We start from the raw sequence: 16,829 nt of genomic DNA on the forward strand, positions 1-16,829 counted from the left end.
ATAATTCTCATCTAATTAATACTGTGCTAGTTCTTCAGGAACTGCTACTTTATGGCTCAGCCATAAAAGCTGACATTCTGTTGAAAAGTGATTTGTGAGGTCTCCCATTCTACTTCCTTCCATTCTATTTGTTTTGGGAAAGATTAGCTGCATTAACTTATCAGACTTCCTACCTGTAACAACCTGGAAGATTAATCTAGTCAATTAAAATCAATTATTTGTGTTCAAAAACAGATTAAATGAAACATGTTGGGCAATATCCGCAAGAGCCACCCAGGATCCCCATCCCATGTCTGGTCCCTGCACAGGTATCAGGGTGCTGCTCAGGCTTTAGAATTGTAGAATCATGAAGGTTGGAAAGAGCACTAAGATCATTTGGTCCAACTTGGTGCTACCAAGAAGGATTTGACTCCACCACTTTTGTAATTATCCTTCCCAAATCAATGTTGCCTCCTTGCTCCCAGCCTCCACCAGCTCTTCTCTGTCCACACAGCTCCTGTGCCCCAGATCTATGCCCGTCCCAGTAGGAACCTCTCCAGCTCTCCACATCCTTCTTGGAGCTGGACACAAAATCAGACACGCCAACCCAAACACCTGGGGACAAGCACTGGAGCTGCATCAAAGAGCTGACAAGGGTTTGTTCTGCTTCACCGCGTGCGTCCATTTGCTGCAGAGCTGGGCCAGGTTTGTCTGACCGGTCATTGCTGTCCCCAGTGCCACATGCAGGAGGTTTCACCCACTTTTCTTTGTCTAGAAATGCTGCAAGGCATTAAGGAGAACTGAGTTGCTGCACCAATAGACTGACGCACAGCCTACGTGGGACTTTCCATTAGAAACACGTGTGTGCTTCTAAAATAATTACCCTATTAGTTCAGGAAGGGACAAGAAATGACTTACACATGGTTCCCATGTAAACACTCCATCCCTGGTCCCCACCTGCTCCTGCCTGGCTCTTCCCCCTCTCCCACCTTCCTCTTTCTCTGCCAGAGATGAAAGCTTGGGACTGGGGGACGAGGGCTGGATGTTTGCATGCTGAGGATCCCACTTGTCACCTCCAGCTTTCTCTATGCATAGATCAATGCTCTCTGGTGAGGGGCTGTGATGCTGGTGGTGGGTCACCCAGTGAAGAAGATCCTCCCCGTGCCACAGAGCTGCTCAGCTACAAAGGGAAATGCACTTCACGCTTCCTCCAGCCCTCCCCAGCGCCTCCAGGAGAGCTGAGAGTCGGCGTTGTTGGCCTTCCTCCCCCGGCAGCGGGGAATGTGTGAGCTGGACAGGCTGAGTAAAAATGACCTAATGCAGAAAAGAATCAGAAAATGAGCAATGAGAGAGAGGGTTATAACAATGCTTCCCGTATGAGTTAGCAGCACCCAAGGGACTCCCACAGCCGCTGGATTTCCTGTCCTGGCAGCAGCCCAGCCTGGCTTATTTTGCTTCCTTGACAGACAGCATCTGAGCCTGTTGTTATTTTTACCTCAGAATTGTGTTGTTTTCTCTTTTTTTTTTTCTTGCTCCCCCGGATTCCTGCAGTGACACCACAACTGCCAGCCCTGGAGCTCAGCAGCACTTGTTCTCCCAGCTGCAAGGCAAGGACAGACACCTGGGGGGTATCGCTGCTTGCTGCTCACCTGGGCAGGATGAAATCCCACAAAGGACGGCTCTGAGCCTCCAGGGTCACAGCTGGTAAAGGGACAACCACTTCAATGCATCCGTATATGACCCCATCCCAGCAGAAGCAAAAGTCCCAGGACAAGCCCAGACTGACCCCATTGCCACACACGGGCAATCAAAGACCAGGTGCCCCCACAACAGATCCCCCATCACCTTCCAGGGAGCTCAGCTACCCAAGAGAGAGGAATTTGATGCTGTCTCCACCCACCTCCATCACTCGCTGAGCACGGCTCAGTGGCTCACACAGAAGGTCAGCTGCTCTGCCCGAGCAGGGGAATTCTTGTGTCTGCAGATTCGATATCTAGCTGCTGAGTTATGTTTAGTCTACGGCTGCAAAGTAGCCTTGTTTCTATTCTGAGAATATTTGTCTAATCAGGGGTCCAAGGAATCATTCTGCTCAGTAGAAAGCTATGTTTATTTGGTTAAGTTCGTGCTGCAGGATGGACTCCGGAGAAGCCCAAGAAAAGCTGAGCGCTGCTGGAGTGCCCTGGGACACGGCACACCTGTAAGGAAGGCAAACACTTCACTGACTGCAGAACAAAGAGGAGGGCTCCATTCTCCAGCTGCAGGCAGCTCTGAAGTGGGGCTCACGTGCAGCCTGGCTCAGCTCACAGCATTCCTCATTCCCAGGTGCTGGGCTGCTCCTTCGGTGCTGCTGGGTGGACACGTGGCTCGGTGCCTCTTCCCAGTCAGCCTCCATCCACCACACACTCACCAGCTGAAAACATTTTCATTTTCTATTTTCAGAACTTCATTCATAGATCACAGCTGACCACAGCACCCTGCTCTGGAGGCCTCAGCTGAGGAAGCACTGAGCTGCAGGGTGTTTGGAGGGCAAGGACCCATCACCTATGGTAGGTAAACCTGGTTTCAGTTCACCCCAACCTCCTCATCTCTAAGTATGGGGAAGCCATAGTGATAAACCCATGACTTTGGGATGTTTTCATCAGCCATCATTATCTCTTTCAACCATGCATTCAGCATGTTGGTTTTTTTAGCCCAACAAGATGATTGCTCCCATTTTCCCACTGAAATCATTTCCCTATGGCCCTTTGCCTTATTGCTGCCTTTATCCCAATGAGCTCCACCCCACCAAGGTACCAAGGGTGCTCGTGCTGGGCAGATTTCCCCCTCTTTGTACACCACAGACACAGCTGAGTTGTGACTACCACAAACTGAACAACCGTGGGTTTTATCTCCAAGATAAATCCCTGCTATCTGCTGAGATAAGCGCTGCAGCATCCCCTCATCTGGGGAGGGAGCAGCTTCCCCACTGAGAATTTACCTCCAGCAGCCATGTCCACAGAACCCACAGCTGGGCACTGGCAATAGGATCTTTCTCCCTATTATCCCCAACCAGCAGATCTCCGTAACAGCACCATCCATGAGCTGAAGTTCCCCATCCCATCCCCACTAGCTGCTCCAGGTTTCCCACACCATTCATTACAAGGGCATGAAGCCTTGGGGCAATAGCACAGCAGGGACAAAGCTGGAGCTGTAGTGTCACCACAGGGTCTTCTAAGAGGCATCCTTCCACCATGGGCAAGCAAAGGGCAGTGCCAGCTCCAGGAGAACAGGGTACACACACCTGATATCTCTACTCCCACCCCAGCCCAGCTTCTCCTGGAGATCAGCACATCTCTGAAGCACGTGGGGACAGTGTTTGCAGAGTGACTCACACCAACCTGACATGCTGGTAATAAATTCTGTTACAGCAATAACCAAACTGCTATTGCTATTGCAGGGCTATTTCTGTCTTCACCAGGGAGTGATCCCAGGTGCTCACGTCTCCATCTTTTGCACGTTGCTGCCTCTGTCCTCGCTGTGACTGTCTGAGGCAGCTGGGAGGTGATGTGAACCTTCAGCCCCATATCCTGCCCCACATCAACCATTGCTGCCCCAGCCCTCCCTGCCTGCCCTGAGGGATGGGCTCACATCCTGCACTCAACCAACGGGGCTGTGACACTGGGTGCTCCTGGGCATCACCCGCCACAGGGAGGGACGTGCATGGCTCATGCAGGAAGGCATGGTAAGGCTCCACAAAATGCTGCATGGAGATCCCTGAAGCTCAGGAGGAAGAAGATACAAAGGCTCTCGGGATGGGGAGGAAGAGGAGAGTCCAGCTTGGAGGTACCTTTGCCCTACAGGAGATATGAGCACAGGGTGGTTCTTGGGACTGTGGAGACATCCTGAGCCATGTGCTGGGGCTTAAAACATCCAGGACTTGACACAGCATTACTGGGCTTTTTGCTGCTCCTTTTGATGTGTCCCATGGGGACCCACTGGTACATGAGGTCACTCACATCTCTGGGCACTCCCTCATTCACAGGCCCGTGCCCCACTGGGTATACACAGCAAACACTGTCCTTGGGAACAGTCTCATTTTGGGCAAAACTCGCTGCATTTCTGGCCTCAGCCTTTAACCTGGGAGCATCTGGCAGCTGCTGCAGCACGCAAGACAGCTCAGCATTTCATGGGACCAGGTTTTCCCATCTTTAGTCATGTTTATGCTCCTCCAGCTCCACCAGCGCAGAGAAACATGCCACAAAGAAAAGGCTACAAGAAATTACATTCTCCTTTTATTTACCTATGACCATGACAATGTATTTTTGCTAGCTGCAGAGATGCTTCGCACTGTAAACTGGGCGCCCGGACGCATGCAGTCCATCCGGCTCCGCCGCGTTCAGCAACAGCCCCGCGTCTCCAAACGCAGTGTTGTGATCCAGAGGAGGGAGAGCACCGATTCCCAGAGCTGCTTATCTCCACCAGCAAGCCCTCCGTCGTCAGGGCAGGATATGTACACCCAGGCTCCCCCAGCGCTGCTAGGGAACGCGTTATTGGTTTGGTTTTTTTTTTTTTCTTCCTTTTCTTTGTCAGATAAAACCTGCAAACTTAGAAAATGTTGCACGCACTCGTAAAAGAGAAGGCATCCGCTCCACGGGAGAACTCCGCCGCGACACGCACAACTATTGCACTTGTAAATCGGGAACGAGGGTTTCCTATAATACAGCGATGCGTCCAGCGAGAGGAGGTCAATAAATAAACCAGGAAGGAGGGGAGCCAGAAGCTCCTGAGGGACGGCCACTTCTGGGCACGGATGCACAACAGCACCGCGGGGCTGGGTCAGGTCAGGAGTCCTTTGTCCAGGGATGATGCCCACACGGGTGCTGCCAGGGGAAAAGCAGAGCCCTGCGTAAAAGCCTTCCTCCTCCACGCTGGGTCGGGATCAAGCGCCGCCATCCAGCGATGCTCACAGCTCAGGTTCACAGTAGTCATGCGGGAGCTCCCCTCCTGGCTGACACCCGCCCCAATGGCGTCGTACCAGCGATGGCGGGACGGGGTGATGGAGCAGTACCAGCCTGCTTGGCGCCGCTGCCCCCGCTGCCCCACACCTGGGGGGCACAGCCTGCCACAGCGAGGTCCCCACCGCCGGCTCCATGTAAACACGCAGCTCCCAGTCCGCCCCATCGCCCTACAGCGGGGAGCTGGCTTTCTTCTGGTGGATGATGTCCAAGTACAAGTCGGAGCGGAGGAAGCGGGGGTACGAGTCCTTCTCCATCAGCCCATAAATCCTCTTCTGCGCGAGGTCGAAGCAGCCGCGGGTGATGTTCTGCAGGTTCTCCTTGGTGTGCTCCCGCGTGTAGGAGTCCAGGTTCACCTGTGGGCAGAAAGAGCGGTGAGCGGCCCCATGGGCCCCACGACACAGAGTTGGCTCTGAGCGGGAGCCGGCCTCACCTCCTTGCAGGACTGGATGGCGATGTACTCCGCAAAGATCTTCTTGGCCTTGGAGACCATCTTGGACTGGGATTTGGTCTTCTTGTAGTCCTCACAGGCCACCCAGAACTCCAGGTTCTCCTCACTGAACTCAGTGCGCAGAAAGGCCCTGAAGGCTGCGAGCCCATCTGTGGGGAAAGACACAGCTCCAGCCTCAGACAGACACAGGGCTCTATCAAACCCCAATTCCCTGCATTCTCACTCCCTAAATATCCCCTATGAACAGCAGCGGTGCAGGTGGCGATGCCCAGCCTGGCAGCACCAATATGAACCACACATGTGCTTAGTGCCCAGTCCTCAGCCATTTGAGATCACAAGGGGAATCTCAGCATGGATTGGGTGCAGTGATGGAGATGGGATCCCCACGGGGACATGCAGACAATGTGTTGTGCAGTTGTGGTGCACAACAGGGCAAGGAAGGGAGCATTGCAAAGCAGCTCCTGCCCCACAGACATGAGGCAAGAAGGGGATCCTGCCTTTCCCTCCCCATTTGGAGTTGGGACCACAGTCCCGAGCTCTCCTCAGCTCCTGCAGCAAAGCACCCCCCTTCCCCCAGCTTGGCAGAGGAAAAATGAATGCAGGGAAAGGATCATAGAATCACAGAATGGTCTGGGTTGAAAAGGATCTCACAGATCATGCAGTTCCAACCCCCCTGCCACGGGCAGGGTCACCAACCACCAGACCAGGCTGCCCAGAGCCACATCCAGCCTTAGATGCTCCATTCCATCTCCATTCTCCCCAAGACACCACAGCTTAGGAAATCACAGTGCTCCCCATGCACACACCTGGACATTCCCCATTGGCAAAGGCAAAACAAGAGGGGCAGACACTCACATTTGTGCAGCAGCAGCTTCTCCAGGGACTCCCCCCACTTGAGAGCTTCCTCAGGTGCAGGCCTGTAGGATAAGGGCATTTATTAACAGAGTGAAGCTGCAAAAGCCACAGCCACTGCCTGACACTACACAGCTGCCCCGGGGAAGAACACTGCCAGCAGCAGCGGCATCACTGTGCACCCCGCAGCACTGAGCTGGCTGTGCTGGAATGAATGCTCTGCTCATAGGGTGGCAGGAAGAAAACCCGAGGTAAGAGAGGGCTGTGCATGCTGCTGCCTCCGAGCCAGCACTGGAAAACTCCCAGGCAGTGCCCGGGGCTGTGGGATTTCAGGTGCCCCAATAAAGCCGCAGGGCGTGCGGCCGGGCAGCGCTCGTCCCAGCTGCTGGAGCACCTCCAGAGCTGAGCGGTTTCCCAAAGCATCCTCTGTGCAGCTGAAGGTGCCGTGTTGAAGCACTGGGGGAAAGCGGGGAAATTTCCAGTCCCGAGTGCTGCTGTGCTGCCGGCACAGGGCAGGGAGATCCCTGCAGCACAGGGCAGCATTCAGCCGAAAACCCTATTTAACACAGCTCAGGCTCCGTGAGCTCTCTGCCCACAGCCTCCCCAGCTGGGTGACCCAGCACTGGAGGTGGCACCGAGTCTGGACAGAGCTGGTCCCCAAACCCCGTGCCCCCAGAACCGCTCAGAACCCGCAGCACCTACTTGAGCGACTTGAGCACTTTGTCCAGCTTCCCGGAGGGGTTGGCTCCCGGAGACTCGTTCCTCCGCCGGAAAATCCCCAGCCGGTTCTTCATATCCTTGGCTCTGGAAGAGAAGAGCAAGGTTTATGGGCGGGCAGGGACGGGAGCAGCACCCGGAGCTCCGCGGTGCCACGGGGAGCCCCGTCCCGCTGGTCGCCCATCACCTACTCCTTCATGGTGTGCCGGCGCTGCAGGCTGCCGTTGTGCGGCCGCTGAACGCCCAGCAGCATCTCGGCGTGAAACTCCAAGGGCTGCGGTTTGGAGAGGTCACGGAAAAAGGGCATCGTTTGTCGGGACGGGTCCCGCACCGCCGGCACACCCGGCTCTGCGCTCCGCGGCTCCGCACCGCGCTCCGGGACAGCGCGGAAGTGGGAGGGTCGAACGGAGCTGCGTGGCGTGGATGAGGTGTGGGAGAGGAGGGATGTGTGTCAGCCCCAACGCAGCTCGGGACGGCTCCGCCGTTGCTGGGGAAACTCGAGGAAAGGTGGAAAAAAGCACGAGAGAGGGCGGGGAGATGGGGCCAACCAAGGGACGGAGGGGAAAGTCATCGCGGCGGGGATTTACGAGCGCTATTTGTAGGGCGCTGGGGAATGCGGCGGTGCGGGGCTGCGTCCCCTCTGCGGCTGGGGGCTGTAGGGATGGAAGAGTCCGGGTGTGAGTTTGGAGCGGGCACGGCCATGGGGGCAGCGGGATGGTTGGGGCGCACCGCGTAACGCACCGCGACGGCACCGCACGGTGCCAACCCGCACGTGTCCCCGCACCGCCTCCCCCACACTCCCATTGCCCAGGAAGCTGCGATCCGCACACAGCTGAGCAGCGCCCACGGGAAGCGCCGCGATGGGCACCAGCATCGGCCCGGTCCTGCCCGGCTGTGACAGTGAGTGAGCTCGGGACGGGCGGTGCTGACCCCTCGTGGCACAGCTCCTGAACGCACCGCGGGTGGGTGGGGACATGGGGGGCACGGCCGCCTCCCGCAGGTCCCGCATCGCAGGGTGCTCAGAGGAGCCACCACTGCGAGTGGGGCTGGTTGGGAACGCAGGGGACACGGAGGGGCTCACGGTGCCCCCAGCCGCCCCCAGCTGACACCGGAGCAACAGATCCAAGCAAGGAGCTGTAAACCCCACCTGCATCCCATCAGCGAGGCACAAGGCACCCACACAGCTCCCAGCAACAATTTCTGCACTGTTCCCTCTTTAGCAACGTAACCGCAGCTGGGAGCACGGCGAGGTGTGAAAAGCACTGAGAAGTCCCTGTGTGTGTGTGTGTGTGTGTGTGTGTGTGTGTGTGTGTGTGTGTGTGTGTGTGTGTGTGCCCATGTGCCCACCCATCCACGTAAGGAAGCAGCATCTGTGGGCTGCACTTTGTGCACCCCGTGCACCCACAGCTCTGCAGCACCAGGTTTCCTGGCTGTCCCACAGCAGGAAGCAAAGCACCAAAGGAGTTTTCCAAACTTAAAGCCTGCGGGATGCTGCCCTCACTGCTCCTCTTGCAGATCACAGAATCACAGAATCACAGAATTACCCGGGTTGGAAGGGACCTCAAGGATCATGTAGTTCCAACCCCCCAGCCTAGCAGGGCCACCAAACAAATGCTCACGAATAAACAACAAGAATCCACAATCCACTGCTGGGTTCTACCTGGAGTCACCCCCATCAGCCACCTTCAAGGCCTCATCCAGCCCCATCTCCCCACGCCAGCTCCAAGCCATGCCCTGCAGCACATCGCCGTCCCCACATGAGCCCCGTCCTACCTTTCCAGGCACTTCTCTGAGAAATCCACCATGGTGAGGAGCATCGGGAGCAGCTGGCAGTGCCGAACCGCAGCCACTCTCCCCATAAATACCCCACAGGCCGCCTGGCAGCCATCCCTGCAGCCAATCGCCGCCTGCTGCGACGCACCGCGCTCCCACAGCCATCCCAAGGTGAGCGGCACAAACCCTCCCCGCGCCCCACAGATCCCCCCCCCCCCATCGCCCCAATTCCCCCGGCTCACGTGGGGGATGTCCCCGCTGCAGATGGCGAGGGATTGATTTTCATTTCAAGTGTTTGGAGAATGAAAAGAGCTATAAATAGGAGGCTGCAGCAGAGCGAGCGGGACAACAGTGCCGCTGTGTGGCAGGCAGCACGCGGGGAGCTGCCATCCAGATGCACACACAGCCACGCATGGCACCGCAGCCACGTGCAGCGCTGCACCTGCCCCCACTCACGTGCGTGGGGCAATGCCAGGGCACAGCAATCCTGCATTGCAAAACTCGCCCCCATGGCCCCACTGAGCTGCAGCTGTGCTCAGTGAAGGCCACGGCTCTCCTGTCCTTGCCCGGACCAGCTGCGGGGCATCCCAAACCCTTCATGCAGTGTCAGGGCTGCAGCGTCCCACAGTGAATGTCAGTGCTCATCCCACCCACCTCCCGACCACCAGGAGCTCTGGGTGAATGGGGTATGGTACCGGTATGGTACCGGTATGGTACCCCATGGGCTCAGCCCTGGTGCTTTGCCCATGGCACTATTGAAGCACAGTGTGCCACTTACAGGCTTCTGCTCCTCTTCTTGCGGGAGGTCTCATCCCCTTCATCACAGCTGCATTCAGGGTGGCCTCCACTCAGCTGGGGGGGAGAAAAAAGCAGTGTTTGCATCACTGTGCCATGCATGCCCTCACACCACCAAGGAGCTCCACCAGCAGCTCCTTCCCCCAAAGGCTGCGGCAAAGCAGGGGCTGAAACCCTGCCTGTGTCCTGGGGACATCCCACAGCTGGTGGCCTGGGAACCCCTTGGCTTCAAGGTGCTGACAGCGGACCCTCCTACAGGGACACTCACATGCTCCTTCCCAGTGTTCCCATCTCTGCTGTTCTGAGTGGGCACGGGGCTGGAGCACCCAAAATACCCTGGTGTCTCCCAGCAGTCCCCAGGCAGGAAAAATCAGGGCAGAACTGAATTATAACATGGCAGCTGCTGGGAGCACCCGGGGCTTCCTATCTCCAACCTCCACCCAGAGGTGATTTGGGCAGCCCCGAGGACCTTGGAGGTGCTGCAAGGTCAGGGTGTCACCAGCACAGCTTCTGAGCCACAAAGCCCAGTGCCCAGGGGTGGAGACCTCACAGGCCACCTTCATTCAGGGGCTTTACCACCTCACTGAGCACAGCTGGAAGGGGCTCACAGCCAGCCCCACAACCAGCCCAGCCCCACACTGCTCCCTCGGGGTGCTTTCCAGGATCACCGATCCATGGCAATGCCGTGGGAACCCGCTGCACGGCCCAGCAGCCCCGGGCTCAAGGCTTCGGACACTTCCTTCCATTCTGCGCCCGGGTTTCCGGAGTTTATCGGCCCCAAACAATGCAGCCCCTGCAAAGCACCTTCCCCCCACAGATAGGGCCGGCCGGGGCGACGCGCAGCCGGGCCACGCTTCCTGCCATTGTCCAGAGAGGCTCCGCTGAGCTCGGGGACAAAAAGCAACCACTGCTGAGTCCCAGCACTACTGGCTGTAAAACAACAACCTGCCCAGACTGAGAGCAGTGGGAGGCACAGGGAACCGTGGGCACAATGGGATGATCCCATAAATGATCCCACTTGGTGGACAAGGCGAGGCCACTGGGTGCCGTAGTGCTGCAGGCAGTGCTGGGCCTGGGGGGATGCAGAGGGGAATCGTACATCAGAACTGAAAGCTTGGAGGGTTCTGCTGGGCTCCTCCAAATGCAAAGAGCTCCAAAAGTCCCTCCCAAGTGTAGGCAGGGAATGGTTGTGGCACAAAGCCTCCTGTGTATTGGGGTTGGGGCAGGGAGAGGTGGCACAGGAGGAGCAGGAAGGGAACCAGGGGGTCCAAGGGCAAATTGTGCTCCAAGAAATGGCAACCAAGGTGGCTTTTGGTGTATCAGGAGAATGGCACGGGGAGGGTTAATCCCATCACGGGTTTAACCCACTGTGCTGTCATGCTTGGTAGCACACAGAGCTCTGCACCAGCATCCCCTGCCAAGAGGTGGAGCAGCATGCAATGCAGTCCCATGCACTGCAAGGTGCTCTCAAGCAGTGTGACGTGGTCCTGGACCAAGCAGCATGGTTACAAACCATGCAACAAGGCCCCACATTCTGCAACCAACCCACATACCTTCCTGTGCCCTGAGAAGAGCAGGCTGAGCTGGTGGATGGAGCCTCCATTCTTGGTGAGCTCCTTCTTGAGGGTCCTGGGGGAGGGCAGGGCCCAGTGCCCCGTGCTGCCCTGGCTGTCGAAGCAGTTGAGCGTGGTGTCGGAGGTGAAGCAGTGCCCCTTGGCCTCCTGCAGCAGGCTGCCCTCGCTGTGTGTGCGGCGCCGCAGGGAGCTCTGCACGCTCAGTGTGTACGCAGGCTGGCAGCCCGACGTCTCAATCATGCTGCTGCGCTTCGCCTCGCTCCGCTCCAGGTAGTTCTCGTCGCTGTCATCCTCTTCATCCTCATCGTCCTCTTCTTCGTCATCCTCATCTTCATCCTCCTCATCCTCACCATCTGTGGTGCTGCTGGCTGTGCCCACCACGCTGAAGGAGCTGTCGAGGCGCAGCTCGGGGATGACGAAGGCTGGCACAGAGCTGGGCTGCTCCTCACCCTTCTCAGCAGACGCCGGCTGCTTTTTGGCCAGGAGAGGCCCCTGGGCGGCTGCTGGAGCCTCAGATGGAGCTGGTGCTTCCGTGGCCAGTGCAGCATCGCCTGCAGCCGCCCTCCTTTCCTCCAAGTGCATCTGCCCTGGCTTCTCGGCGTCTGTCTCCAGCATCTGCCCAGGGAGAAGATAAAGGAGGATGAAGGCAGGAGCACCCAAATCTGGCAGCCCTCCCATACAGCCTCTCTGCTCCTAACACACAACACAAGGCAGGAATGCTCCTACAGCACTAACAGGGCTCCAGCAGTTGGGACAGCGCTGTCCCCATGTTCTCCTGTGACCCACAGCCCCCAGTCCTGGTCCTGGTCCCCAGAACACCATGTCCCCCACTATGGTTATAGGGCGGCAGCAGGATGGGGGTAATGAGGCCAATGGATCCAGCACACAGGCAGAGCTGGGAACATCCTTACCACGATGGATCCCTCGTCCTGCTGGGGGTCAGCTCCTGGATGGCTGCAGAAGAGGATGGAAAACCCAAAATGCAGCTCCAGCACCTCCTGCCCTGCGTTCTTAAGGGCAGGATGGAAGTGCCGGGCTCTGCACATCATCCAATTGCCCAAGGCTCAGCAGATCAGCCCCCCTGGCCCACAGCCACTGCTGCGGGGCTCCCCGCAGCCACACACCATCCTCTTGCTAAACCACAGCCACTCCTACCCGCCCTGCTTGGATTTTTATGCTTTTAAGGCTGCCTTCTGCCATTGAGTGCTGCCCTTTCCAAGGGAAAAAACCTGCCTGGATTTTTCGAGAGCTCGGGGAACTTGGGATGAGTCCTCCAGCCAGAGCAGCTGTATCTCCTCTTAAAAGCCAAGCATCTTCAAGAGCCCAGAGAAAAGCAGAAAGTCAGAGTTAACCAAGCTTCCACTCCTGTATAATGGAGGCTTGATTCAAAAATGAATCTTTGCGGCTGTTCCACTCCCCACAGTAATTTCTTGCAAAAGGGAATGTTTCCAGACATGCAGTGCGAGGATGCTATTCGCACTGAGTGCTCGACTGATGCTGTTTATGTCTTATTTGTATTGCAATTACTGTCATCATTATTTCATGAAATAATTAGAGGAAAAACCCATGCAGCCCTCAGTCCAACCCTGCAAAGCCCTCCCCATCCCTGACAGCTCCCTTCTGCTGAACGTTGCTGGGTGCCCACATCAGATAAGGCTCTAGAAGGAAATGAACAGGCTCCTTTAAAATGAGAGAGGTTTGGGGATGAAATTAAATTCCTGTGCTAATTCAATCAGAGAATCTGCTGCTTTTCAGCAGTACAGGGATGTGGGCAGGAGGTTCACTGTTGAGCAAGGCTGCAATCTTGGGTTGGAAGCACCAATGGAGCTGTGAAATCCTGGGGAGGACAAAGCGTGTTCCCTGTGCAGCAGAACATCCCTCCCTGGGGCAGGCGGAATGTGAAGCATCTTCATGGAACAGAACAATGGCTTGGATAGGAAGGGTCCTTAAAGGTCATCCAGTTCCAACCCCCCACCTTACAGCCCCCCTGCTGTCAGCCATCACACAGGGAAACACCAAAGTTTCCAAAGTATGTTCTTCTCAAAGTGGTAGAAAAAAAAAAACAACCCACAATTTCAGGGGTTTTCAGCATGGGATGAACTGTGCTGAGATCCACCCCATTAGAAAATGTTATCTGCAGTGCCCCTGTAATGCTTCCAGAACCACTGACGATGAACATCCCAAAACACAGTGAGTGACCATAACAGACAGACTGCACACAGCTGTGGGAAGCAGCACCAAACAGACAGAACAGCACTGAGAGGAACAAAAGGAAGGCAGAAACTCAAAGCAGAACTACTGAAACTTGAGAACATTTTCATGGGTCATTTTGAAAGAGCTCCCGAGCCTCCCCCCATTGCAGCACCACTCCTGGCCCCAACACCAGGCCCTGCACACAGCAGGGTGTTCTACCCAACCCCTGCTTCGTTACTGTGCTGATGAATAATTGATACAGAGCAATTGCTGTAACTGCAAAAGCAAGCAGGGATGTACAGTTCCAAGCAGCAGGACCCGCACTGTGGCAAAGCAGTGAGGGCGGATGGATGGCTCCAGTGAGACCCACGGGGGTGTGAGTGCTGACACTGCCCAAATCCGGTGCTGGGAACACCTGGGAGCCCTGCGAGGAGCTGTGCTCCATGGCAGGAAATGATCCCATAGCAGCAGCAGCCGGCACTAATCCCATTACTGCCATCACCAATTGATGGCTCTGGAAATGGGACCTGACCAGGCATCGCCCAGCGCTGTCACTGCGTGTGGGATGGAGCCCAGCTGGGAAGCTCTTACACTCCACATTTTGGTATCAGACAGCTGAAGGTGTCAGCAAACAGCATGGGACAAAACCTCCCCATGCCACGTGCTTTGGTTCACATAGGTTTGTCACCGACGCAGCACTGAGCCCAGCAGCCCTGGCCATCCTGGCTGCCAACCCATCCCTCCCTCCCCACAAGTACAGACCCAGATTTGCATTCAGTAGCAAGGGCTGAATTTGTTCTCTTCTCTCCAGCACCAGAACACGGAGGGTCTCCAAACTCCCCAGAGCAGAAAGTGTGCACAGTGGGCACGCTGCACTGACACCAGCTGACATGGAGCTGCTGGTCCAGCCCTGACTTAGAAGAGAACCTCAGAAAGTCCCTAATGCTGCACATGTTCCCTGGTCTCGCATGCTGCTCATTGCCAACCCTCCCAGTGCAGCCCAAAGCCAGATGGAGCCATGAGACCCCCAGGTGACAGCGAGGATCAGCCCAGCCCATGGGAGCAGAGCAGACGCGTTTGATTTAAAGGACGTTGGTGCTGCTGTCGGCACAGCACAGACCTGCCTAGAAGAGGGCACAGCCTGTGGGCTGCAGATGTTGCAAGCAAAACATACCAGATGTGGGCTCAGTTGCATCCCAGCCTGAGCAGCATCTCCCTCCAGCTCCGGCCCCGACGTGTGCACGCAGCTCAGCACGGCGGATGCTGGTGCAGCTCTTGGCTCTGCCTCCACCGTTATTAATGTCTGTGTCAGGCAGTAGCTGCAGCTGCCCAGCCTCTCCCAGACACCGCTCCCTTGTGCCCCGTGTGCTATTTGCAGCTCTGTGAGCCGTCCCTGGAGGTTTGGTTACCTGCTGATCCCAGCAGACGTCCACTCCGCCTGGAGGGAGAGCTGTGCATCACCCTGAAACCTGCTTTGCAGCTCCCTTCTCTGCTCTCATCTGCCCCTGGGCAATGCTGAGCCTCAGACCAATTTTGGTGCTGCTTAACGAAACTCCACTTCAGGTGGGTGGTTGTTTTTTTTCCAAACCACTTTCTATGGGAAAAAGGGGCAGCTCTGTAGCAGGAGCTGCTTTGCAGCACAGTGTGCCATAGGTTATCTGCACTGCAGCAACATTCACCGATGGATCCCCACCAGTGTGGGCTCAGGGGGGTCCCCACCCCAGGGGTCACCATACCTGGGTGCCCAGCTGCTCCCCAGCTCAGGATTTGGAGATATGGCTCTGGTGTGCACAAGTAAAGCACCAGCCTCCCTGACTGGGAACCAGGGCTGGAAGGCAGTGAGATGACGTCTGGGTCATAAATATCCCTGGCAGTAAGAAAGCAGAGGGATGGGAAAGGGGAAGAAAGACATAGATCTATCATTGGCACCAATGCAGCGGGTATTAGAAAGGGACACAATCAGGACATGGACTCGAGCAAGTCCTGTCACATCCAACTTTCAGTCCTGTCCTGACCCGGAGCAAAACCCCAACTCTTTCCCTGGGTCCCTGCACCATAACATCCCTTTATATGCATCTGGGCAGTGAGAGCCACATGGGTGCAGGAGAGCAGCACCACAGCCCTGCCCACGGTGCCAGCCCAAGTGCTTCCAGCGCCTGCATTAAATCACAGCAGTGCTGGCTTCAACCACTTAGTCTGTGCCTTTGACAACCCTGTGCAAATGATCTCAGTGATGCTCACCCCCCGGGCTGCTGGCGCTGCTCCCTGCAGCATGCTGGCTCTCTGCAGCCCCTTGGGGATTCACAAGAAACAAGCAGCCAGGGTTTAAAAGTGCCCCCAGCTGCGATGGAGGTTCTGGCAGCCTCTCAAGTCCCCACTATGCTGCCAGATCCTCCTGCCTGGGGAATGTGGCACTGCACGCAGGAGGTGCCAGAGAAACAGGAGCTGGTGTTTGCCAGAGGGGAGAGGTCTGCTCTCCTAACGGCTTGGAGTCCAGCTAAGCAAATGAACAAATAAAGCCGGAGCTGTGACTCTCTGCTGGCCCATCTGCTCCACCAGCACACACGTGCCTCAGGAGCCCATGAGCAGCTGCCTTGTGCTGGTGGCACAGACTGTGCCTCTGTGGAACCATTGAGCAGTGCATGCAGAGTAAAGGAGGCAGTGCCTGAGGACGGGGGAGAAGCCAGGAAGCTTGGGAAGCTTGGGAAGCTTGGCACCCAGCCCATAAATTCATACAGTGATGTCTGGGATGTGCTTTGAAGCTCCACAGGGAGCTGTAGCATCCCTCCCACAGAGCACCCGGGGCTGCATTTGGGGCTTGTACATATGAAGGAGTGCCATCAACCCAGCAGGAAAGCTCTTCCAGTGCAGCCCAGGAGAGCAGACTGCAGACAGGACTGCAATAAACCCTTGGATGGATCAATTTGGATCTAACTCTTCTACAGTTACAGCGTCATTCACACACATTATCATCAAATCCCTGTTCTGGCTGAATTAAAGTCAATGTGTTGTCCTCCTGGTGCCAAGGGTGAGCTCTGCATCTCAGTGTGCCTTCAAGTCACCACTGTGGGATCCCACTGGCTTCTGATGGCACAGGGATTTCCACTGAGGACAGTTTCCTCCAGATATTAAGTGGTTGGAGGTGGGCTGGACCCTGACTCACACCATAGGGTTGTTCCCACAGCCCCTCAGATCCACGGTGTTACCAACACAGCCTTTGGCTGCCGCCAGTAATGAGTTTTTCCGGCCCAGGGTGAGAGCCAGGTTGTGCTTGCTGGTGTGGAACAACGCATTTATTTGCTTTCCTTTCATAACCTGGCTCACAAGCTCTGCCAGATGAGGTTTTAACCCTTATCGGGAAAGAGTGGACCTCAAGTTTCTCCTCCTGAGCAGCCTAACAGCAGGAGCAAGGTGCAAAGAGGGTACAGGGCAGGAGCCAGGCTGGCCCCGTGGGCGCTGTCATGATATGGATCTTTGGTGCAAAAGCCAAGTGACAAGGTG

At 56.4% G+C, this 16,829-nt stretch overlaps 1 protein-coding gene and 1 long non-coding RNA gene across 13 annotated transcripts in view; one reads left to right on the forward strand and one right to left on the reverse strand.

Annotated features, from left to right (window-relative positions):
* Positions 1-1,100: 1,100 nt before the first annotated feature.
* LOC116654175 lies at positions 1,101-4,598 on the forward strand. Its single transcript, XR_004309097.1, has 2 exons — positions 1,101-2,525; positions 3,416-4,598. It is a non-coding gene; the product is annotated as an uncharacterized LOC116654175 (long non-coding RNA).
* Positions 4,238-16,829, reverse strand: part of RGS3 (regulator of G protein signaling 3) — a 49,302-nt gene continuing 36,710 nt past the window's right edge. For 8 of the 12 annotated variants that reach the window (XM_015878624.2, XM_015878622.2, XM_015878625.2 and 5 more), the window contains 6 exons: positions 11,115-11,750; positions 9,545-9,618; positions 6,979-7,080; positions 6,280-6,341; positions 5,407-5,573; positions 4,238-5,329 (listed from right to left, as the gene is read on the reverse strand). In XM_015878624.2, coding sequence (XP_015734110.1) covers positions 5,144-5,329; positions 5,407-5,573; positions 6,280-6,341; positions 6,979-7,080; positions 9,545-9,618; positions 11,115-11,750 — 1,227 coding nt within the window. In that variant the 3' untranslated portion in view covers positions 4,238-5,143. Of the gene's footprint in view, positions 5,330-5,406; positions 5,574-6,279; positions 6,342-6,978; positions 7,081-7,184; positions 7,751-8,766; positions 8,911-9,008; positions 9,135-9,544; positions 9,619-11,114; positions 11,751-14,502; positions 14,615-16,829 lie in introns of those variants that run through there. The other 4 variants (XM_032448012.1, XM_015878630.2, XM_015878632.2 and 1 more) reach the window with 4 other exon arrangements.

The sequence above is a fragment of the Coturnix japonica genome, chromosome 17, assembly GCF_001577835.2.
Source record: "Coturnix japonica isolate 7356 chromosome 17, Coturnix japonica 2.1, whole genome shotgun sequence".
In the NCBI taxonomy this organism is placed as follows: Eukaryota; Metazoa; Chordata; class Aves; order Galliformes; family Phasianidae; genus Coturnix; species Coturnix japonica.